This window comes from Leucopleurus acutus, assembly GCF_964270905.1.
Source record: "Leucopleurus acutus genome assembly, chromosome: 14".
In the NCBI taxonomy this organism is placed as follows: Eukaryota; Metazoa; Chordata; class Mammalia; order Artiodactyla; family Delphinidae; genus Leucopleurus; species Leucopleurus acutus.
In genome coordinates this window covers 26,124,172-26,148,177 of record NC_139156.1, presented here as the reverse complement: position 1 = coordinate 26,148,177, position 24,006 = coordinate 26,124,172, and the positions used below count along the sequence as shown (strand labels likewise).

The 24,006-nt window shown below is 49.4% G+C and overlaps 2 protein-coding genes across 4 annotated transcripts; both read right to left on the bottom strand.

The window, feature by feature from the left end:
- Window positions 1-43: 43 nt before the first annotated feature.
- CUEDC2 (CUE domain containing 2) lies at window positions 44-7,186 on the bottom strand. 3 transcript variants are annotated; one of them, XM_082854310.1, is made up of 9 exons: window positions 7,105-7,186; window positions 1,937-2,020; window positions 1,436-1,579; window positions 1,280-1,341; window positions 1,071-1,192; window positions 803-985; window positions 600-661; window positions 442-502; window positions 44-357 (listed from the first exon to the last, which is right to left on the bottom strand). In XM_082854310.1, the coding sequence occupies exons 2-9, from the start codon at window positions 2,008-2,010 to the stop codon at window positions 211-213; spliced, it is 855 nt and encodes a 284-aa protein (XP_082710436.1). In that variant the 5' UTR covers window positions 2,011-2,020; window positions 7,105-7,186; the 3' UTR covers window positions 44-210. The 3 variants fall into 3 exon arrangements, with proteins under 3 accessions (XP_082710436.1, XP_082710437.1, XP_082710438.1); XM_082854311.1 differs by lacking the exon at window positions 7,105-7,186 and adding an exon at window positions 7,044-7,103; XM_082854312.1 differs by lacking the exon at window positions 1,436-1,579.
- A 9,548-nt stretch (window positions 7,187-16,734) lies between these two features.
- Window positions 16,735-17,510, bottom strand: LOC309971770 (uncharacterized protein C10orf95 homolog; the record flags this gene model as incomplete). The annotated part of the gene is made up of 1 exon (XM_082855157.1): window positions 16,735-17,510. One exon carries the CDS (start codon window positions 17,508-17,510, stop codon window positions 16,851-16,853), a length of 660 nt encoding a protein of 219 aa, XP_082711283.1. The 3' UTR covers window positions 16,735-16,850.
- Window positions 17,511-24,006: the final 6,496 nt, after the last annotated feature.

Here is a 24,006-nt window from a genome sequence, read left to right as displayed (position 1 = left end):
CCAGCTGTGAAATGACCAGAATGCACTCACACCTTCCTGGGGCTACCTTTACTGTGCCCATGGCAGCTCCAAGAGGAGGTTAACACTGTGGAGCGAGGAAGTAGGGAAAGACGGGGGACAGGAGTTACGGCGCGCCCTGTGTGGAGGTGTAGGGCTCCTGCATCCCTCTGGGATCTGAGCCTAGACGGCTCCGGCAGTCTGGCGAGTGCCTCAGTGGAAGCGGTACTTTCTGGCTGGCTTGAGGTTGATGTATGTGGCCTTCATCTCCTCAGCCTCAGGGTTCCGCACATCTTTGAATCGCTCCCCTTTGGTGCTCACTACCTGGTTGTCGATGTATCGGATCAGCTTCTTGGGAGCCTGTCAGGCAATCAGGTAGTGAGTAGCAGAAGCCAGGAGACAGTTGTACCCACTCCATGACCCTAGGAGCTGCGACCGTCTCACCTCCTTAGGAGCCATAGGCCGGTGAATCTTCTGATCCTCTGCGCTATCCACCATCATGTACCTGCCAAAAACTTGGCTGGGTGAAGCTCCTGCCACCCTAGGAAAACCCTCTAAGGGCAGGGCCCGGCCCGGCCCGGCCCAGCCCAGCCCAGACTCACTTCTGCAGGATGAAAGACTTCAGCTCATCCTTTTGGGGGCCTCTGAGGCGCCTGGGCAGGTCCTGCAGAGAGGGGAAGCCTGTCTAGGGCCTAGGGTACCAGCAGGAAAAGCAAATGGGGATAGGCTAGGGGCGGGGGCTTAACACTAAGGTGGAACATAGCTGAGGTTACATGGGGTTGGGGGGCCGTCTAGCAGAGGATACCTGGTTGGGGCCATCCCAGGCTGGAGGCCCCTCCTCCTTCCCCTCTACCAGCATCTGCACAGCTTCTTCCAAGTCCCCTCGAGCTTTGGCCAACACCCACTGGGCCTGCTCCACTGAACAGGTAGGGAACACCTCCAGAAGTACGTCCACCCCTGGCAGCAGTTCCTCCTCAGCGCCAGATGCCTGTGGGCATAAATGTTGACAAGAGGCAATACTTCCTCCTTTCCAGGGCCCTAGCTCCCTCGTCAGTACCCTCCTCTACCAGTACCTCATCTTGGGTGTCCCCAGCAGCAGTCGGAGAAGACATCGTCTCTTCTTTGAGCCGCTGCAGAGGCTCTGGGGAGACAGATACCTGACCTTGGACCTCAGAGCTCTGTGGTTTCAGGTTCTCTTAAAGAGGCAGAAAGAGCAACAGGTTTGCCAGGGCTTTGGAGGATGGGGGTTTAAGTCACCCAAGTGCCCAATTCCCAGACTCACCTTTGTTCCTGGCACCACTCAACTGCCCTGAGAGCTTCCGCATCATTTCCCCTATTGTACCTCTGAAAAGGCAAGGAGGGCGGTAAAAGGACAACTCTGCCCACCCTCCACAGTCAGCCAGCCCTCCGCCTCCTCTTGGTCCCAGCCAGGCCCCACCTTGGGATGTAGGCGAAGCCAGGCACATAGGCCTCCATCATCTCAGTGAAGGCCTCCATATCGAAATTCTCCTCCGATGGGCCTGAGGGGCCCAGGTCCTCAAGGACCCCGAGCACATAGGAGAAGATGACCTCATCCAAGCCGCTGCAGCAAGGGGACAGGACAAGCCCTGTTACCTCCAGCATTGCCACCTAGCCTGGGACTCCAGCCCTGGGCTTCATGGGGTCCAGGAGCCAGACCTCAAGCCTTAAGCCCAGAAAAGTATCCCACCCCCACCCCCCCAACCCCCTCAGAGCTTTGGTTTCCCATCTGTTCAACAAGGGTGACAGGAACAGGATGAGAGGTGAGGCCATACCAGCAAATCATAACCAGCCCTCCTCCACCTGAGGAATAGGGCTGAGTACTTCCCACCCCAGTCTTTCCACTGGCCAAGGCCCAGATAACTGCCCAGCAGCTCCAACTCTGGCCCCAGCATGACCCTTCTAGGAGAGCAGCTTCTACCTGAGGTCAGCCTCTGGGAGGTGCGTCTGAACAAAGGCAAGGAGGGCTGCACTGACAATCCTCTCCAGCTCCATGCTCTCTCTTCTGAAGGGACACAAGACAGAGGCTTGTCAGGCCCTCTTCTGCCTGCCCCTGCCCACCAGGTCCAGGGGCAGCCAGCTCCTCCCTCCTGCCCTGCTGTAGAAACCATTTGTTGATGTTGCCCATAGCTTCCAGTTCTTCAGCCCTCCCCCACTCCCTCAAGCAGAGCCACAGCCCCCTGCCTGCCTATCTCTCCACCTCCTCCAGCCTGAGACAGGGCAGGACACTGTCTCAGGAGAAAGTTTCCAGAGTGGACGTTTCCCTCCCCCCTCCCCCGACCTCTCCCCATCTCCCCACCCCATTCCCCAACAGTAGGCCTAGACCCTCTGGAAAGAAGCCGAGGTCTTGAGGTCACATGCCTCCTGGCTGAGGAATCCCATCACTGAGAGGGCCACTTGGCCCCCAAGTCCAACCACAAGGGACCCATTGTCCAGCCCCCCAAGGAGCAGGCCTCAGGACTGAGCACAGCCATTCCCCCACCCAGAGTGGGCCACCCACCCTCTGCACAAAGGGGCTTTTCTGGCTCTGGGGCCCAGATAGAAGGGGAAGCCTTTCATGAATTCTCTCTTCCTGCCAGGTCCTTGCCCTTCCAGCAGCTTGGGCCTATCTACGGAGGACTTTCCATCCTCCGTCCCAAGGCCTACGGAGCCCTACAAGATCTGGCCTTTGCTTACCTCTCCAACCTCACCACTCCCTTCTTGCTAACTCCACTCCTGCCCCAGCAGCCTCCTTGCTATTCCTCAGACTTGCCCAGTTTCTTTCTACCTGTCTCCTCCAGATATCCACATGGCTCATCCCCTCACCTCTGCCAGGGCTCTGCTCAAATGTTGCCTCCATAGAGAGACCTTTCCTGACTAACCGACCAAAATTAGGCATTCCCCATACTCCCCAATCCCTTACTCTGCTTTATTTTCTATATAGCATATACTACAGCTCCATGTTATCTTTATGTTTATTTCCCTGTTGTCCTCCCCCACAGAATGTACGCTTCAAGAAGAGGGAGTTTGAGGGGGGGATACTTTGTCTTATCCATTGGTATAGCCCTAGCACCTAGAAGAATGCCTGCACTTAGTAGGTGCTCGATAAATACTTACTGACTTATTTCATTCCTACTTACATGCTTTTGACTCCCTAAAGTCTGTATTTGGTAGTCAGGAACATTTAGGTGGTAAAGAACTGCTCCAGACCCACGAGTCCAAATGTCAGCTCATTACCCCACTCAGAAGACTCAGGGGCACCTCAAACTGCACCTAGCCCCAACTCACCGTATCCTCCCGATGTGTGTACTCCCCCTCCAAACAGGCACCTCCTCCTGTTTCACCGGCTAACATGACTCACTCAGCTACCGAACCTGAAACTTGGGGGTTACCCATGATTTCACCCTCTCTCAACCCCTGCTGCAATCAATCAATCACCAGGTCCTGTTGAATCTATTCCCTTATTATTCTCCATTCTATCCACTTCTCCCCAACTTCAGTCTGGCTTCTGCTCTACTAAATTTTCTCAGGCTAAGGGCATGAGTTACTTTTTCAGGTTTTGGTCTCATTAGGTTGAACCATATGAACTTGCCAATATTACCTGTTTTTGATCTGAAAAAGAAAAGAAAAAGGCAATTTCTTGTAGTTTCACCTAATATTTGCCCTTTCAAGTAGCACCAATGTTGGTCTAGGAGGCATCACATCCTCCTGTTTCTCTTCTACCTCTCTGGCCATTTCTTCCCAGGCTCCTTCTCTGTCCCCCTCTCCTCTGCTTCCCTCTAAACGTGGCAGCAAAGCTCAGGCTCAAAGCTGCTTCTCCTTTCTCCTCAGTCTGCACCCTCTCTCTCTGGAAAATCTCATCTGGGCCCACATCTTCTTGTAGCAACTCCATGTCACCAATTCCCAAATGTCCAATCCTATAGTCCAGTCTCCTCCTCTGAGCTACACACTTGTACGTCTACCTCTCTGACACCTCTGTGGGGATGACTTAACATGTCCCAAACTGACATTCTTCCAAGTCTTTTATTCCTCCAAGGCTGTCCTCAGTATACGCATGTCCATGTACCCAGCTGTTCCTGCCACAAGTCTGGGAATTATCTCAGTATACGCATGTCCACGTACCCAGCTGTTCCTGCCACAAGTCTGGGAATTATCATTGACACCATCCTACCTCTTGCCTTCTCACATCCAATCAGTCACCGTGCCCTGACCATTATCCCTCAACATATCTACTTGTCTCCATCTCTACTCCCACTTGGCTCCAACTCTTGCCTTAACTGCAAGAGTTTCCTAAATGTTCTCCCCACTACCATCTTTCCCCCAACAACCTATTCTCTACAAAGATCATGGCTGTACAATATTTACCAAAAAATCACACTTTTTCTGCTTAAAATCTATCAGTGATTTCCTGCTTCCCTTCAGATAAGTCCAGCTTCTTTTTATGGCCCTCAATTCAGGGCCTTACTCCTGCCTACATCTCTCCAGCCTCACCACGCACCACCCACCCCCAGGATCACTCCCCTCCACCCGGCTTGCTTTCAGCTTGCCAGCACTCCAGCTTTTTCACAGCAAGGGTCTTTGCACAAACTGTTTCCTCTGCCTGGGCAACGTGCCACCTCCACCCCTTCACTTGCTAACTCCTCTCACCTTTCAGGTTTCAGTTTACAATTTCCTTCAAGGGATGCTCCCCTGACCCTTTAGAACTGGTTTGGTCTCCTCTATCTTACATCCTCATTGCAGACTACACTTTTCCTTACTTAGCAGCACCTTTTACAGCTATAATCAAAACATTATTGGGGCAATGTTTAATGTTTCTTCCACATGTTTCATGAGGGCAGAGACTACACTCCTGGCTTATTCATCAGTGTACACTCAGTGTCTTCTGTGAAGCAGACACTCAATAAACAGTTACTCCCCACTTTAGAAATGAAGAGATTGAAGCTGAGTGGGTTTAATGACTTGCCCAAAGTCACCTGGCTTGACTGTGGTAGTCAGGAGATAAATCCAGGACACCTAGTTGAGTGTATATTCTAGGGGCTACTCCAGGGGATGGGGAGATGTCAAGACCTCCAATTGGGTTGAGATAGGGCTACCATCTATTATCGCAGTTCCCTTGTCCCCTGACTGGTAACACAGAGTTGCCGTGACAGCACAGGGGTTGCTCAGGACAGGAGAACTGAGAAGCCCTATCCTACCAGGGGAGGCTAGCCTCTTGCTCCAGACCCTAGCGTAGGCCCTGGGGAGGAAGAGAACTGCTCAGACAGGGCATACCAGATCCCATCATGCAGCTCCCCCAAGAAGTCAGCCCCCTAGGGAGACCTACATCCACCCTGGGTTATACCAATCCTGGCTGCTAGCAGTTGCCTGCCAACCTCTGCTGGGACAAAAGTCCACGGATGCTGCATGAAAGCTTCTAGGGAAGAAGCTTTCAGGGATGTGTCTGATGCCCCTAGGTTTCTAACCAAGGTCCAAGAGCCAGGGAGTTATTATTAGGAAACACCCCCCCCCCCGGCCACTGTGCCCAAATAAAAAAGTCTTCCTGCCCTGAGCTTTTGCTCTAGCTTGTCTCCTAATGGAACATCCCCCTTCCTCCTGTTCTTGGGCTGCCCAAACTTCACCCAGCCTTCAAAGCTTGCCACTTCTTTTTCACCCTTCTCCATCCCCCTAGGCTTCCTCAGCATCTCTTTCCTACCCAGAGGCATCTCCTAATATTTCTCCTCCATAGTCCCTAAGCTGGGGAAGCTGCAGCCTGAACAGCCAGCCTTCTCCAGGGCAAGAACATGATTTCCCTGAGACTTTTCAAATTCTGGATATAGCCCACAGAACCCCGTTACTTCCTGGGGCCTCCAAATAAGGGTCCACTGGTTAGCTGCACCCATGAAATGTGATTGTCATCCTGTCATGAGTCCTGTTTAAACACCTCTGATGAAGGTAAAAATATTTAGCATCTACTGACTGCTTATAATCTATCAGGGATTGTTCTATGCACTTTACATGTATTAACTTACCTAATCCTCACAATTACCTTAACATATAGATACTAATATATCATATTGATACTATCCCATTTACCCAAAAGGAAATGGAGGCACTGAGAGGTTAAGTAACTTGCCCAGGGTCACACAGTAAGTTAATGGCAGATTTACACCCAGGCAGTCTGGGTCACTGTTAACCACTACACTATACCACCTTTCATGATGCAAATGGTCAGTCCCCAGCCTGTAATCTGATCCTCTCCTGCTTGGCTGGCCCTCTGCCTACCTCGGAATCTTTGCTCACACCATTCTCCCCATTCAGAATGTCTTTCCCTTTGCCTCTCACTCTGCAGGCCTCACTTCCTCCCTGGAGCCAACCCTGACTGCCCCATCCTCACTGCCCTCGGCTGGTCTGAGAGCATCCCCAGGACCAAGCACAGGCCTGGACTTTCCAGATGTTCCATAAAACCCCCCTGGACAAGTTTAAGTGAGACTGGGGGAAGGAGTACCATGTTGTTCCCTTGGGGTGGGGAGATGCCCAAGGTGGAGGGAGAGCAGAAGGCCATGTGGGAGGAGGAATTCTGGGAAGCAGAGTGGAAGAAGTCTGGACACTCAAGAGGGTCTAGAAACGAGGTCTTCACTGCTTCTCCCAGCCCTTATGAAGCCCAGCTCCTGGGGCCCTAGTCCCATAACGCAGGTTCCAGAGCACATCATTGTACCCTGACCCTCAAGTCAGGTCTTAGAGGAGCCAACGACACCGATGGGTACACAAGGGATTCCGGCATCCAAAGTCAGGCAGGAGCACAAATGGGGGGAGGCGGGAATACAGGAAGTGGGACCATGATGATGGCCGACCCCTGAAGCAGGAGCTCCCTAAACGAGCTAGCGGGGTACCCATAAGCATCCAGAATAGTGGGCCCGAGGGCACAGGGATGCGGTTGCGGCCCTGAGGGCACATGACGAGGGAGGCCTGAGCAGGCTAGGATGTGCCTTGATACAGGCCACGGCGAGAATCAGAGATGGGGTTCCGGCGGGCCCCGGGGGGTACCGTGGGGAGACACACAGGACGGGTACCCTGGGTCAACGCTCTCCGCGACTCTCTTAGCCCTGGGCCGGGGCCTGGAAGGGAAATCACCTGCTCCGTCGGGCGCCGCCGGCGATTTGTCCCGCGCGGTGCAGCTCTCATCCCCCAGCCCCACCAACGAGATCAAAGGCGGGGCCCAGAGCGGTTACTTTCCAGAAGCGCCGTGGTAGCCATTTTTAAGAAGGGCATGCCCACAAGTGGGCGGTGCTCCTGCTACCATTCCCATTTGTCTCAGAGCTTTGGGCGAGATCCCGCGGCGGCCATTTTTGTTGAGAGTAGGGAGGAGTTAGGCGTGGAGGTCCCGCCAGTGGGTGGAGTCTCAGTGACTGACTGTATCCCCTCCTAGTGCCTTGCCGTCTGCACAGACTGGAGAACATTTTGACCCCACCCGGTGTCTTCCCATCCGTCTTATTTCCTCGCCCCCAAATCTCCGCCCTCAAATCCTGTAGCTTCCCCACCCCCACCCCGCCCTTGTCTCTCCCTGGTTGGCTCTGGTGGCCCTACTCCTAGACCCAGTGTTCTTCCCCAAATCCCGTCTCTCCCCCTTCGCGTCCAGTCCATATTCAAGCCCTGTCACCCAACAACTCTGAGGTGCTGACTTACCCGCCATATCTAACTCTCCTTTGTATTCTCTTAACAGCGATGTTTCCCCAAGATTAGTGTGGGTTACAGGGCCTGGGTCTTGGGACCTGGAGCCTGGTTTGGATGGGGAAGGCGAGGCAGCAGGTGCTCTGAGCGAGGATCCACCTGAGCGCAGATCCAGGACGGCCTGCAGGCCATGCCCACCCCCGGTAACTTCATGCCCGAATTGGCAGGGCTTCTCATTTATGACAGGACGGCTGAACTCCAGTACCCTGTAAGGCCTCAGCTTCCTCTTTCTCTTCCTGCTACGGAGCTTCCCGGTGCTACCCTGTGGGGAAGCCCATAGCCTTCCCTTCCCAAGAACCCTTTAATGGGTCATGAGGGAAGGAGTTCCATTCAAGGATGAACTCTCCCATCCCCGATCAGCAGGGATGAGCCTCTTTTCAGGGCTAGTCCCCTTGTAGGGTGCTGGGGACCCAGAGATTGTCCCTATCCACAGGAGCTCACAGTCCAAGGTAGAAAGTCCCATCCTCTCTTCCCTAAGGACTGAGGCAGTGCCAAAATATGGAGAAAAAGGGGATCACTGCTCCCTCTTCCAGTCCTGTCCCTCACAGCAGCCTCCCGCCTCCCCACCAGGATAGTCTGGCCTCAAAGAGAGCAAGATGTTGGCTGCTGGGGAGAGGGGGCAGGAAAGGGGAGGGAAGAAGGAGGGAGCACCTTTAGCAACGTGTCTCCCATAAAAGCACTGCTGCTGCCAGCCTGGTGCTGCTGGGGTTAATGAGGTGTGAGGTGACAGCCACTTTCAACTCTGGCCAAGCAGGCCCCTGGGAAAGGGGTGATGGATAGCTGCCAGCCCTCTAAAGACTTGGCCATCGCTCCCCTCCCCCAGTCCCCTATCCTCCCGCCCCCTCCGTTGCACAATACTGATGATGACTCTTCTCTCCCTACCACCTCCATTACAGGAATTTTCAGGCTTCCTCAGAAGAGCTGTCCCTAGTCCTGGCTCAGGACCCTTGTGGCCATCCCTGAGGCATACCATTCCCCCTCCCCCACGGCCTGTTTCTTGAATAGCAGTTGGATGTAGCTACATATTATCGTGGGAAAGAACTTCCTGAGCTTTCAGGGAAGGATGATGGGAAAGACCATTTAGAGGGAGCCCCTCAATTCCCAGTTCAGACCCTGGAGAGTCTCAACTCTGTGCAGCAAGGGTTAGGTTTTGGAGTCAGAGGACAGAGAGTGGGCTGAGGAGAGGGACCACCACAGGCACAAGGACACACACAAACTGTAAGGCAGGGGATCCAGGGATCACTTGTCCTTCTCGACATTCCATAGCAGGCTGGACCTTAAGCTCCTGATTTGCTCTCCCCTCAGGTCTCAATCTCTCTCCACAGGATGGGAACAAACTCCGCTTACGCTTTGGATGGTGCTTGAAGCTACATGAGGTGAAAGGAGGTATAGCGATACCTCCTCTCTCCCCATTCCGTCAAACGAATTCTGCAACAGATGCTGGGTCTCCTGAGCTGGTGGGAGAAGCTAGAAGCCTGCGCTGAAGCTTCCCCTAGCACATCAATTCCCCATCATCCAACCTCAGAATGAGGAAATTGGGCTTGAATTAGGCATAAAGAGCAGATTTCCCAGACATTAAGAGCAGAGAAAGAACCCAGCTGGCTGGTCTCAAGGGGTGGGAGGGACTCAGAGACTGAGGTGAGGAAGGGAACGCTTTGAAAGATGGGGTGGGGGGGAAGAGGGGGGTCCCCACTCTTGCTTGAGGTCAGCAAGGGCTCTCTGGGCAGGGTGCCTGGCCCTCCCACACCTTCCTCCTTTCTCAGAAGAGCCAGGATGGGGCGGGGGCGGGAGTTGGCTGGGACGGGCCCTATTTAAGGAGCAGTCTCTGGGAGCATCACTGTAGAACCAGCTCCAGGAGGGAGAGAAGAGGCTTCATGGGTAAGTGCAGACCCCTTTCTCTCAACTCAAGCAGGGTGGGGGTAGGGTGACTCCTGAGCCTGCCAGCTTGCCTCTCCCATCTCCAGGGATAGGCTGCAGGTCCGCCCTGTGAATGGGAATAGCACCCCAGCCCTCAGTTTAACTCTGTAGAAAGTCAGCGTGTGTTTCAGGGAAGTCTTTCTCTTCTGCTCCCTTATCTATCCCAGGTACTTCAGATCTTCACTTCAGGTGGGGAGATTTTCAGGGAGCTGGGACTCCTGGACCTCCCTCTACCTTGGGGATCCATATTTTGTGGGTCCTCTTTGGCTCAGGAAGCCACTCATTCTCTAGAGAAATGCCCTTCTCAGTGTACATGTTCTGGCTGTTCCCCTAACCCCTTGCCCATCCAGTTCCACATCTGGCCCCACCAGGAGCGTATCTGGGCAGGAGATGACGGGTCTGACTCTGCAGTACCCACGGAATCCCTACCACAGCCCTGAGTCCCCTCCCGTCATATCCTACATCAGTATCCTGTTAGAATTTAGAGAACCCTTACCTCTTTCCCTAGCAATGGGCCCCTATTTTCAGCTCTGAGCTCAGACCCTCGATGGGATAGGAGGAATCTTGAGATCCCAGGTTCCTCTTCTGACACATCCTGGGAATGGGGGAAAATTCACAGAAGGGAGCACAGGAGAGCAGCATCAAGGCTAAGAGAACTTTGGCCATCTGGCTCTGAGAACTGAATTCCATAGGCTGTGAGCTCTAGCAAATGCCCTGGGGACTCAGTTCTGGTGCCCGGCTGTGCTGTACTGTCAATACTGAGGTCATGGGGGACCTGCTATCTCAGACTCACAGCGTCCCAGCCAGGTGCTGCCACCTGCCAGAACTTTTAATAACTTCGAGTTACTCTTCTTGTCAAAGACTTCAATGGCTCCCCAAAACTCCTCACCTTGCCATTAAAGTCTTTCAAAGTATGGCCTCCACTTAGCTTTCAAGCCTGATCTTCCATTGCTCCCTGGTTATAACCTGTCCTCCAATGAAACCCTGCTACTTCCTGCTCCCGCTGCATGCTTTTATTCATGCTGATCCCTCCTCAGTTCTCCCTGGTTCACCTCCATTCCGTCGCTATCTGTTGGAATCCTATACATCCTTCAAAGCCTCTCTCAGATGCCTCTTACAAGAATCTTCTTCAACCCTCAATGATGCATACGATCTCCTACAAATCCTCCGCACTCGGCTTCCAGTGGGGCTTGATTCATGAGCCCCAGAGTGTCTAGTCCTGTGTCCTACACAGAGTGGCTGTTCAATAAACGTTCCTTGTATTTTGCTGAGTGTGTCTCATGTATGAAGAGGCAGTTTGGCCTAGATGTTAAGGCTACAGTCAGATTTCCCAGGTGTATTCTCTGTGTGTACCCTTGGGTAAGTTGTTAACTTCTATCGGCCTCAGTTTCCTAATCTATAAATGGGAATAATAATTATATCCACATCAAGGTTTTTGTGAAGATTAAATGATAGTTTTTGTACAGGGCTCTAGCACAGTGCCTGCACATAGTAAGTTCTGAGTTAAGTGTGTGAGATTGCTATGATTCTTTTTTGTGTGTGTGTGTGTGTGTGTATTTTGGCTATGCCATGTCACATGGCATGCGGGATGGTTCCCTGGCCAGGGATCGAACCTGGGCCTCCACTGTGAAAGCACCAAATCCTAACCACTGGGCCACCAGGGAACTCCCTGTTATGATTCTTATTATCCTCCCTTCAGTAGGATGTGAGCTACCCAGCTGGGAGGTAGGACAGGGTTTAAAATTGGTCAGTCAGGGTTTATTGAGCAAAGGGCTCTAGACCAGATGCCAGGGTTGGGTAAAGCTGGGGCAAGGCCAGGAGGAGAAGGCCACCAAGATGAGTTTGGTAGCCCAAGCCCTGCTGAGATCTAGAAGCTCTGGATTCCCACCTACTGTGTGACATTGGGTGAGTCACTCCTTCTCTCTGGCCTCGGTTTCCCAGCATAAGGTCACCTGAGGAGGTTGGGCCAGGTGAACAGTAAAGTCCCTGGCAGCCCAGATGTTTTATGAGTTCTAAGGGTTAAGTTCAAAGAAAAGAACAAACAAAGAAGCATCTAGGCTCCCTGCAGGGCTTCTTTACATCCTTAGGGCTGGAGCAAGCACTGGGGTTTGGAAGGATTGGCATGTTGGACTGAGCTGAGTGGCAGCACTTCCTTCAAAAAGCCTGTAATTGGGGGCCTCCTCCCTCACTGGGGCTGGGGGATAGGGGTATACTGTTTGCAGTCTCTGGGCATTTCCAGGGCATATGTGGAAGACTTGGGGGAAGAATGTGAGCAATGCGGATTCTCAGAGATGGGGAAGTGTTTTTTTTGTTTTTAAATTCCTGTGAATGGAATTTTGGGGGATGTGTACTTAGTTCTTTTTTTAAAATTAATTAATTAATTTTGGCTGTGTTGGGTCTTCGTTGCTGTGTGCGATCTTTCTCTAGTTGCGGTGAGCAGGGTCTACTCTTCACGTTGCGGTGCGCGTGCTTCTCATTGCAGTGACTTCTCTTGCTGCGGAGCACGGGCTCTAGGCATGCGGGCTCAGTAGCTGCGGCACGTGGGCCCTTGAGCACACGGGCTTCAGTAGTTGTGGCTCGCAGGCTCAGTAGTTGTGGCTCGTGGGCTCTAGAGCGCAGGCTCAGTAGTTGTGGCGCATGGGCTTAGTTGCTGCGTGGCATGTGGGATCTTCCCGGACTAGGGCTCAAACCCACGTCCCCTACATTGGCAGGCGGATTCTTAACCACTGAGCCACCAGGGAAGTCCCGAGATGGGGGAAGTTGAGAGACTTCAAGGGTCTGGACCTGAGACGATAGAGAAGGAAGGGGATTCAGAACACACCTAACTTGGTATGAGACTCATGATTTACTTGAAGCCTGCCTTGTTTCAAAAAAAGGATTAGAGGAGGCTTACCAGCATGCAGACAATTCTCTAAGATTAAAACATAAAACCTGTGACAGAGTACATTTTAAGTGTGTATCCTTTTTGATCCAGAGATTCAATTTACTTCTTATTGCTATTTTTATTTTTAGTTAGAAATTATTTCAAACTTAAAGAAAAGTAGCCAGAATCGTACAAAGAACTCTGGCTTAGCCTTCTACCAGATTGACCAACTGTTAACGTTTTGCCATGCTGCTTTCTCTAATCTATAGTCCTCATTCAAATCTTGTTACTTGTCCCGACACTGTCCTTCACAACAATTTTCATTCTGGTCCAGGATCCAAAACAGGATCATGTGTTGCATTTAGTTTTCATGCCTCTTTTTGTCTCCTTTGACCTGAAACCTTTGTCTTTTATGACATTGACATTTTTGAACAATTTTCTCTCAATTTAGGTTTATCTGAGGTTTCCTCATGATTATGCCTTACTGCTGAACTGATGTTGTATTTTTCAGTTTAACATATCAGACAGCACATGATGTCAATTTGTCTCTGTTAAAGAAAAAATTTTAGGGACTTCCCTGGTGGCACAGTGGTTAAGAATCCACCTGCCAATGCAGGGGACATGGGTTCAATCCCTGGTCCAGGAAGATCCCACATGTCGCAGAGCAACTAAGCCTGTGCATCACAACCACTGAGCCTGCGCTCTAGAGCCCGTGCGCCATAACTACTGAAGCCTGCGCGCCTAGAGCCCGTGCTCTGCAACAAGAGAGGGCACCGCAATGAGAAGCCTGCGTGCCGCAACCAGAGAAAGCCCGTGCGCAGCACCGAAGACCCAATGCAGCCAAAAATAAATAAAAAAATTGAAAAAAATTTTTTTAAAGAAACCCATTAAAGATGGTAAGAAAGACTTTAAGAGGGACTACTGCAATGGGGTTAAAGTGTTATCCACCAGTTTTCTCTATTATATTATCACGTTACTATTTTTTTTCAGGTTACTATTTTAAAATTTGTAATTAATAAATATCTTATTGGAACATATTTGAAACTATATAAATATCCAGTTTCACATCAAACTTTCACCCATCAGTTTTAGTATTCAGAAATGATTCTCACCTGAATCAATCATTACTCTGATGATTGGGAATGGTGATTTTCTAATTTCATCATTACTTCTACTATAAGGAAGAGCTTTCCTTTCATATGTATTTTTTAGTTAGCATTAGTATGGACTTAGGGATCCTTATTTTATTCAGCAAGTTATAATCTGTTACTGTGATTATTTGTTTCGATGCTTAAATTGTCCTTGATTTGGTCAGTGGAAGTCCCTTCAAGTTGGCTCCTTTGTTCTTTTGACATTTTTGATCAGTCTTTTATTTTCTGGCACAAGTTGTTCCAGTCTCATCTTGTACCTTCCCTGCCACAGCCTTGGAATCAGCCATTTTCCTGAGGGGACTGGTTCCTTTTACTGGAGAATGTAATTTAGAACCAAAGATCTAGGCACTGGCTGTGCTTGTGCTGCTAGGGTGGCATTGTTCAATGATTCAATTTCTAATTCTAAGACTTCAGATTCCACAATTTAACACTCGTGTATGTGAATAAAGATGCATATTCAAGGACATTTATTCTCATTACCCTCACAGCTTCCAAATAAGACCAAGCCATCAGCTTATTTTTTGCCTGTATTACTTCAAAAGCCTCCTAACTGCTCTCCCGATTTTCAAAATGGCCCCTCTATAGTCTCTTTTCCACACAGTATCCAGAATAACTTAAAAAAAAAAAATCTCATCACATTTCCCCCTGCTCATAACCCTCCATCCCCTAAGAATAAAATCCAAATTTTTCTACATGGCTTCAAGGTACCACAGGATCCAGCCTCATCTGTAACCTCATTAATTATCACTTTCCCGCTCGCTCACAGGACAAGGACACCCCAGCCAAAGGGTGTTTGTACTTGCTTTTCTCCCCCAGCTATTCAAATGGCTCATAAAGGTCTTTATTAGGTCTCCACTCAAGAGTCACCTCTTCAGAGAAGGCTTCCCTAATTATCCTGTTGAAAACAGCACCCCATTACTTATCACTGTATGACATTACATCGTATATTCCCATTTGCTTGTTGTCAGTCTCTGTTTCTCTACATTACACCTCTAAAGTAGGCTCCACGAGGGCAGGGAGTTGTTTGGTTTTTCTCCCGTAGTACCAGTGCCTAGAACACTGCCCAGCAAACTGTGGGCTCTCAAATGCCTGTCGAGTGAATAAAGATAACTTTCATTCCTTGGGACGTTTGCACCCACCATACTTCCTGCCTGGCTTCCCTTCACCCTTCTCTTTGCATGGCTAACTTCTTCATATTCTTTAGATCTCAGCTTAAATGTCTTCCATAAGGACAGAAACTGCCATGGCTGTCTCATTCACTATGGTATCCTCAGGGCCTACCACTGTTCCTGGCAAATAAAAGGCACTCAAGAAATTTGTTGGATGGACTTTTAATAGCTAAAAACTGGAAAGAATCCAAATGCTATAGAATATTGGATGACTGTTAAAGAATGAGGTAACTCCATGCGCATTGGCATAAAAGGATGTCCAAGATATACTTAATGTATAATGCAACAAGCAAAACTGTGCAATTCATTTTATGTAATTAATACTAGGTGAACAGAAAAAATAGTAAAAAATACTAGATTGGACCTCAGTGATCATTTGGGGGTGAGAGATATTAGAACAGATTTTAACTTCCTATTTTATAAATTTCTGTATTGCAGACTACTTTTTAAGAACAAACACTACCCTTTGAGCACTTAGTACATGACAGGCACTGTGGTAAACATTTTTTGTGCAGGATTTCACAGTACCTTCTCAATAATCTTATGAGATAGGTCCTAATACCATCATCCCCATTTGCAATGAGGAAATTGGTTCAGGGACATTAAGCAATTCATCTAAGGTCACACAGCAAACCCATCACACTACAACACCTCCCTGTGTCTTTATAATTAAAAAATAAAAAAGGAAAGGAAAATAAGATGAAACTAGGGGTAACAGTTCAGGATCAAGGTTTTACACAAAAGATGCTAAGCAAATTTGGCTCCCTAGAAACCAGGGCAAATAGAAAAATATGATCAATTATGAGATCCTTGGTGATTCAAAGATAAAAGCAAACAACTTATCAGTGGAAACATCTTTACCAAATGCTGAGGTTTAATAGAACTTCTCCATGAAGCTCATAAATACAGCAGTGTTCAATCAAGTGATCTACAGCTTCAATAACATACCTGTATATCCAGGTAGCTGTTGGCCAACCACAAATGGAAGTTCAGTGAAAGCAATTCCAATAGGAGCCAAATTTATACAGCTTGGGCATCAGATCTGGTGGTCTGGCCAGACCCTTAGTTAAAATTGGATGTGTGGCCTAACCCTCCAGCAAACTCCTATAATATTGCAAATTCACCCTATTAAACACTGTTAGCAAGAATCAGGAGACAAGAAGTGACATTCATCTTAAATTTAAACGTTGGTAAATTTTCCACGTAGGCTGGGTTGGTTTTCTTCTTCTTTTACAGATGAAGAAACTGAGGCTCAGAGTCTAGAAAATGTCAGAGCCATTATGGATCTGAATATGGATCCCCTCCTCAGCCTTCCTCAGCCATGCCTGTCATCCACGCCTCAACAAAATAGCTTATGCCCTCCGAATCTCTCTGGGGGTGGTGGGCCTCAGGACCTAGAAGAGTGTCCTCCTGCACTGGAAGGGAGCTGGTTAAGGGAGAGTGAGGCCCAGCCAGTGAGGAAGCATACTTTTTCCAGAGGTCCACTCTAATCCTCACTTCCAACACCTTGTACCCCAAGATGGAAAGTAAGGCTCACCTTACACAGATGAAGAAAAACCCCTATCCCCAAGCATGAAAATGATCTTGAAGCCTACACTTGACTTCACTCATTTATTTACTTTTCTTACAAGCTGGGGATAGGTGGGCCCTCAGCTTGGGGAGTTTGGAGAGCTTTGCTGGAGGGAGGAGAGGAAAGAGCGAAAGTGGGGGCTTATTGCAGGGCAGGCTTCAAAGAGGAAGAAGATGGGGAGGAAGGAGAGAGGAAACAAAGGGTTCAGGCCCTCCTTCCACCACACACACTCAGGCTTCCCAAGTCCAAGTAGAAGGAAGGAGTAATAGGACACCCACCCAGAGATGTCCTTGATCCATTCTCGCCCTTGCCCCGCCATCCAGCAATAACCTGAGAGAAATCAAGGAAGTGCAGGAAGTGGGCGGTGGTTAAAAAAAAAAGAGGTGACAGGTGCACCCAGCCCCAGTGCACAGCTGTGGCGGCAGGAGGAGAGCCGCGCGCGTGCTCACCCTGGCCGGCCGCCGGGCCTCGCGGCGCCCTCAGCTCAAGTCTTTCCTCTTCTTCCGGCGGCCGCGCTCCGCCGCTTCCCCCGCGGGGATGCTGTAGCCGCTGCAGCTGCTGGCTGGCCGGCGAAGCACTCGCTTCTCCGTACGGTACTCGGGCTCGCGCACGCGCGGCGCGCCCTGCAGCAGGAACTCGCCGCCGCGATAGGTGACGCGCACGTCGGTGCGTGGGTACGTGCCGTACGCTCGTCGCAACTCCCGGCGCACGAAGTCGGGCAGATCGAGGCGCGGCGGGAGCGTACGTTCCACGCGGCCCCAGCGCAGCTCAGCGTGCAGGCTGCTGCCTTCCGGCCACTGCGTCCCGCTCTCGACCGCCGCCAGCCCCGCATCTGCGGGCTCCTGAAGGGACGGCCCTGGGTAGCCGGGCGCTGGGAACGGCGGTTGCAGGGCCGCAAAGTAGGCCTGCGGGAAGGCCCACAAGGGCGGCGTGATCACTAGCGTCGCGCCTGTGGCGTGGAAGCAGTGGTATTCCCGCGGAGCCGCCCACTCGCCCGCGCTCAGGCTCGGGGGCCGGCTGCAGAAGTTGTGGGCCTGAATGGGGGGCAGCAGCAGAGGGGCGGGCAGGTAGGTGTAGGTGAGGTGCTGCAGCAGAGGCCAGACGTCCTGCCCAGGCGCCAGGCAGCAGTATGTATACATGGTGTGAAGCTTAGGCGGCCGGCATTGCTACTGGGGCCTCGTCCTGGTCCAGACCTGGGGTGGGGGTGGGGGTGCACTTTGTTCTCATCTCCACCACCGACCCTGGGGCCTGGTTACCCGGGGCTCTGGTTCACAGCAGGGGGCCCTGCACGTGTGCTGGAGTTCGGGGAACTCTTCCTAAGGAGTTCAGCTCCCACCTCACCTCTTGCCCCAGGGCTGGACCCAAACCCCAGGCTCCCAGCAGGCAAGAAGGACCCAAGCCTTTTTCAAGCCCCTAGTCCTGAAATGCTCTTCCCAGGTGGCTCCCTACTCACTTGTCTCCTTTAGCCTGGGGGAGCTGGTCCCCAGCATTTGGGGGAACCAGAGAGATCCAAGAGCGGGGCTCCTCTCCACCACTTTTTAGTTGAGCTGCTCTCCTTCATGCCCTGCCTCAGCCACACCTTCCGGTTTCCAGGCAAAGGGAAACACCTTGAGCTGGCCAGGAGCCAGCCAGCTTGTGTCTACACTGGGTGAGCCTGCTGGTCATACCGGCTGCGAATTAGACGCTGAGGTCTGTGCTCAGGGATGCCCGCAACATCACAGGACATCCAGTGGCCTTTCCAGTCAAGTTAGCTCCCTGTTGTCATCCCCTTTTTCCACCCAGGTGGAGTTATCCTAACATTTGAGTGAAGCTCCTGCACACCAGGCACTGAATCAAGTTGCTTATGAGCATCTAACTTCAAGTTTACATCAACCTTAGGAATGAGGTACTAATATTTTTCTGACTTTACATAGCAAGAAGCTGCTTCCTCAGATTTGGTACACAATGAATGTATTCTATGACTGGGGCTTACATAGGTTAAGTGTCTTGTCCAGACTCACACAGCTAGTTATGGTAAGGGCAGAATTCAACCCCGTGTCTGTCTCAAGACTTGTGCTCTCAACAATAGCCTAATCACCAATCCATGCTAGGGCTTCTTTTAGACTATCTGACAGTCCTCCCTTCTAGAATGTTCCTTAAGAGCTTATAACTTTTTTTTAAAAAGAACTTCTAATTCATATTAGCCACATGAAGAACATGGTGGTATCATTCTCATTTAATAGATGAGGAACAAGAGATTCGGAGAAGTTAGGCCACTTTCCCAGGTTCACATAGTCTATAACTGGCACAGTGGGATTTGAACCCAGTGCAAATGATTCCAAAGCCCAGAAGCTACTTGGGTGAAGCCAGGAAGGTTGCTTCGTTCAGATGGGTTGAGCACTGTCTGAGCTCCAGTCCCCTCTGGCTGCAGTTCATGCCCTTCCATCTCTCTTCCCCAGTGAGTAGTAGTTACTGGATGATTAAAATGGATACCCTCTTCCAGTTTCTAGGCCGCCAGGCCATCATACTTTCCTTCCCCTTCTTCTGTTGACTTAAGCAGCATCATGACTAACCCCCCATAGGTTCTCCTAGATTCTCAGCATCCCTCAAAGCCCAGCTACCCTCTGAGGAGGTCCCCCACACTCAGCCTGGTGATGTCACATTTCTTTATTCCTGACTGAGACACTCTCTCAAGTCTAATTCAGGCCAGTGGCCTAGTGAGAACAGCAGCTAGGACTAGGTTATGGCATGTATCTAACGCGCCCTACCCAACAGCTCCAAGGAGGGAGCCTCTCCCTCTGTCCACTTAAGAACTGGTCCCAGGACATAGTGACCTTTGTTGGGGGAGGCCTCCCACCCCCAAGATGTCCATGGCTTGATCCCTGGAGACTTGTTAGTATGTTATATTACATGGCAAGGGGGAATTAAGGTTGCAGATGGTATTAAGGTTGTTAATTAGCAGTCCTTAAAATAGATTATCCTGGATTATCTGGGTGGGCCCACTGTAATCACAGGAGTCGAATGTGGAAGAGAGAGGCTGAAGAGTCAGCGTATGTGATAATAAGAGTCAACCAGCTCTTGCTGGTTTTGAAGATGAAAGGGGTCATGAGCCGAGGAATGCAGGCAGCCTCAAAGCTGGAAAAGGCAAGGAAGTGGATTCTTCCCTAGACCCTCCAGAAAGGAATGCAGTTCTGCCAACACCTTGACTTTAGTTTATGAGACAGAATTCCAACCTCCAAAACGGTAATAGATTTGTATTAAGCCACTAAGTTTGTGGTTATTTGTTAGAGCGTTAGTAGGAAATTAATATACCTCCCCACTCCTATTTATAACTTTCCCCCCCCCCAAATCCCAGCACTTGAGGAATGTCCAAAACTACCTATTATAGACTGACCTCACCCCAGCCTGGAGCTCAACGATGGACCCTGTATGACTGGCCAGCTTCTCCCCCATGGGGATCTGCTCATACCTGGGTGGGAGATGAGGAGAGTGTGAGACCAAGCTCAAGTTGGAGCCTGGGACAGTGAGAAGCCTGCGTTTTAATATTGGTTCTGACGTGCTTGCTGAGGGAGACTGGGGAGGCAGTCTTCAGGAAAAATGAGAAAAATAAGGACCAAGCTGAATTTCTCAAGCTGAGTTTCTCAGCATTCATTCACCCTGATTCCAGTAACAGCCCCCAGATTTTTTGGGTCCCACACCTTATTTACTCTCAGGAAAGTGGTTCTGGGGGAGTTGGCTCTAGCTCATCCTTAAATTACCTGGGTGATTTAGGGCTAAACCAATCATCGCTGTCATCCTTCTGGCCATAGTGATTGGTTTAGGGTAGCCATGTGACTCAATTGGGGCCAATGGGAGCCAAGCCCAGGGCTTTGTTCTCTAATTGCATGGAGTGAAGTGCTCTCTCCCCTGGACAGAGATCTGAAAGAATGCAGTTCTGGGTCCAGAGGTGAAGATCTCTCTGAGCATAGAGCTGCAGAAGAAGTGGAGCCAAGTGTCAGAGAGAGAAACTGGGTCCTGATGACATCGTTTGAATCCTGGACTTTGAAGTTACATAAGCCAATAAATCCCCTTTTTTCCCCCTCCGGTTTTATTGAAATATAGTTGACATACAGCACTGTATAAGTTTAAGGTGCACAGCATGATGATTTGACTTACATATACTAGGAAATGATTACCACAATAGGTCTGGTTAACATCCATCATCTCATATAGATAAAAAAAAGAAAAAAAATTTTTTCCTTGTGATGAGAACTCTTAGGGTGTATTCTCTTAACAACTTTCAGCTATACCATACGGCAGTGTTAACTTTGCTCATCATGTTATACATTACATCCCTTGTATTTATTTATCTTATAACTGGAAGTTTGTATCTTTTGATCACCTTTATCCAATTTCCCTTTCCCCATAAATTCCTTTCCTACTTAATCTAGTTTGAGTGGACTCTTTTTATACAGATAGCCGGTTGTGTTTACTTTATAAATTTTTTTAAACATCTTTATTGGAGTATAATTGCTTTACAATGGTGTGTTAGTTTCTGCTTTATAACAAAGTGAATCAGTTATACATATACATATGTCCCCATATCTCTTCCCTCTTGCATTACTTCATATAAATTTAACTACAAAAGACATAATGAAATGGGCATTTAAAAATTATTTCAAAGCACCATCATGTTAGTCTTTAGAAGATTAAATGTTTAGGTTATTATACTATGGAGTGAAGTCTTCTGTTGCTTGCATCAACAATACACCCTGACTGTTTTTCCCCCAGAATTTTATTATGAAAAATTTCAAAATTCAGCAACCTGAGTAGTTTCTGATCAGTGACCCCCACGATCAGAGGCTCTTTTGTGTGCAAAGTAGAGGATGGAGAGAGTCTGGAAGCCAGTCTTGGAGGAGGTTCACACCCTAGTTTAGGAAAACTGACAACCAAAACAAGATCAGGGAATGGAAAAGAGACATGGGCGTAGATTCATCTGGACTTGATTCCATAAAACTGTCTGGATGGAGAGGGGAGGGTAAAGGTGGATGCACATGTTTTTAGCTTGGTCAGCTGGGTGGGTAGTCAAGACAATCCTGGAAATAAGAAACAATTGGGGTGATCGGAAGTTGAGGGAGTGCTGGGTTCATGTGGGACGTTTGGGAAGCTATCCAGCAGTAGTTTTATATTCAGGCTGGAGATGGGAGGTGGGGTAGTCATGAAGGAAAGGTAGTAGGTGAAGTTACCAGAACAGCTGCTACCCTGGCTCGTATTACACTGTGTCATCATGGCTGCCAATCTGTTGCGTTCCACCTATGCCTTTTGAGGGCAATTGAGGTATAGTTCATGTACGATGGTATATAAATTTCAGGTGTACAACATGGTGATTCACAATTTTTAAAGGTTCTATTCCATTTATAGTTATTATGAAATATTGACTATATTCCCTGTTACACTATATATCCTTTTAGCTTATTTATTTTATACATAGTAGTTTGTACCTCTTAATACCCTACCCCTATCTTGTCCCTCCCTCGTTCCCTCTCCCAACTGGTAACCACTAATTTGTTCTCTATATCTGAGTCTGTTTTTTTTTTTTAACTACTTTTTAAAAATATTTATTTATTTATTTATTTTTGGCTGTGTTGGGTCTCCGTTGCTGAGCGCGGGCTTTCTCTAGTTGCAGAGAGCGGGGGCTACTCTTCGTTGCGGTGCATGGGCTTCTCATTGCGGTGGCTTCTCATTGCAGAGCACGGGCTCTAGGTGCGCAGGTTTCAGTAGTTGTGGCACACGGGCTCAGTAGTTGTGACTCGTGGGCTCTAGAGCGCAGGCTCAGTAGTTGTGGTGCATGGGCTTAGTTGCTCCACAGCATTTGGGATATTCCTGGGCCAGGGCTCAAACCCGTGTCCCCTGCATTGGCAGGCGGATTCTTAACCACTGCACCACCAAGGAAGTCCTGTTTCTTTTTTCTCATATGCACTAGTTTGTTTTATTTTTTAGATTCCACATAGAAATTAAATCATACAGTATTTGTCTTTCTCTGTCGGACTTATTTCACTTAGCATAATACCTTCCAAGTCCATCCATGTTGCTGCAAATGGCAAAATTTTATTCTTTTTTATGGCTGAGTAGTATTCCATTGTGTATGTGTGCATATATATACGTGTATATATATATACGCACACACACACATATATATATGCTCACATGTTCCTTTTTTTAAATATTTATTTATTTGGCTATGCTGGGTCTTAGTTGTGCCACGCAGGATCTTCATTGTGGTGTGTGGGATCTTTTAGTTTAGGCATGTGGGATCTTTTAGTTGCAGTGTGCAGGATCTAGTTCTCTGACCAGGGATCGAACCTGTGCCCCCTACATTGGGAGCACAGAGTCTTAGCCACTGGACTGCCAGGGAAATCCCTAGGCTCACTTGTTCTTTATCCATTCATCTTCTGATGGACACATGTTGCTTCCATATCTTGGCAATTGTAAATAATGCTGCTATGAACAATGGGGTGCATGTATCTTTTCAAACAGTGTTTTCATTTTTTTTTCAGATAAATACCCAGGAGTGGAATTACTGGGTTATATGCTAGTTCTATTTTTAATTAATTAATTAATTAATTAATTAATTTTTGGCTGTGTTGGGTCTTCATGCAGTGTGCGGGCTTCTCACTGTGGTGGCTTCTCTTTTGCAGAGCACGGACGCTAGGCACACGGGCTTCAGTGGTTGCAGCATGCAGGTTCAGTGGTTGTTGCATGCGGGCTCTAGCGTGCGCAGGCTTCAGTAGTTGTGGCGCGTGGGCTCAGTAGTTCTGGCTCACGGGCTCTAGAGCACAGGCTTAGTAGTTGTGGCGCATGGGCTTAGTTGCTCCGCGGCATGTGGGATTTTCCCGGATCAGGGATCGAACCGGTGTCGCCTGCATTGGCAAGCGGATTCTTAAGCACTGCTCCACCAGGGACATCCGGTAGTTCTATTTTTAGTTTTTTTTTTTTTTTTTTTTTTTGCGGTACGCGGGCCTCTCACTGTTGTGGCCTCTCCGTTGCGGAGCAACAGACTCCGGACGCGCAGGCTCAGCGGCCATGGCTCACGGGCCCAGCAGCTCTGCTGCATGTGGGATCTTCCTGGACCGGGGCACGAACCCGTGTCCCGTGCATCGGCAGGCGGACTCTCAACCACTGCACCACCAGGGAAGCCCTATTTTTAGTTTTTTTGAGAAACCTCCATACTGCTTTCCATAGTGGCTGCACCAATTTATATTCCCACCAACAGGCAATCTTGTTTTTGAAGTCCCTTTTACCCCATATAGTGTATGGCCTGACAAGTTTAAGTGAATGTGTGAAGAGTTTTGAAAATGGAAATTTGGGGGACCCTCTCTGCAACTAAAAAAGCCCTGGGAAAAAGTGCCCCGGTGAAGGGGCCCGAGGAGGAGTTGTTAGGTAGGAGGAGAACATGGCGGAACCTAGATCACAGAGGTCAGAAGCCAAGGGAGGAGAGAACTTCAGGGAGAGTTTTTGTATGTCTCTCTCCCACGATCCAGAGACTCCGGTATGACTCAAGGCAGGCGATATGATCTTCAATTGCACCCCATGTCCCCTCCCAGTTATCTCTGTGCTTGACAACTGGGAAGGGAAATCAGAGATAATCACAAGGCCCAGCCCTAGTGCTGAGAAAAA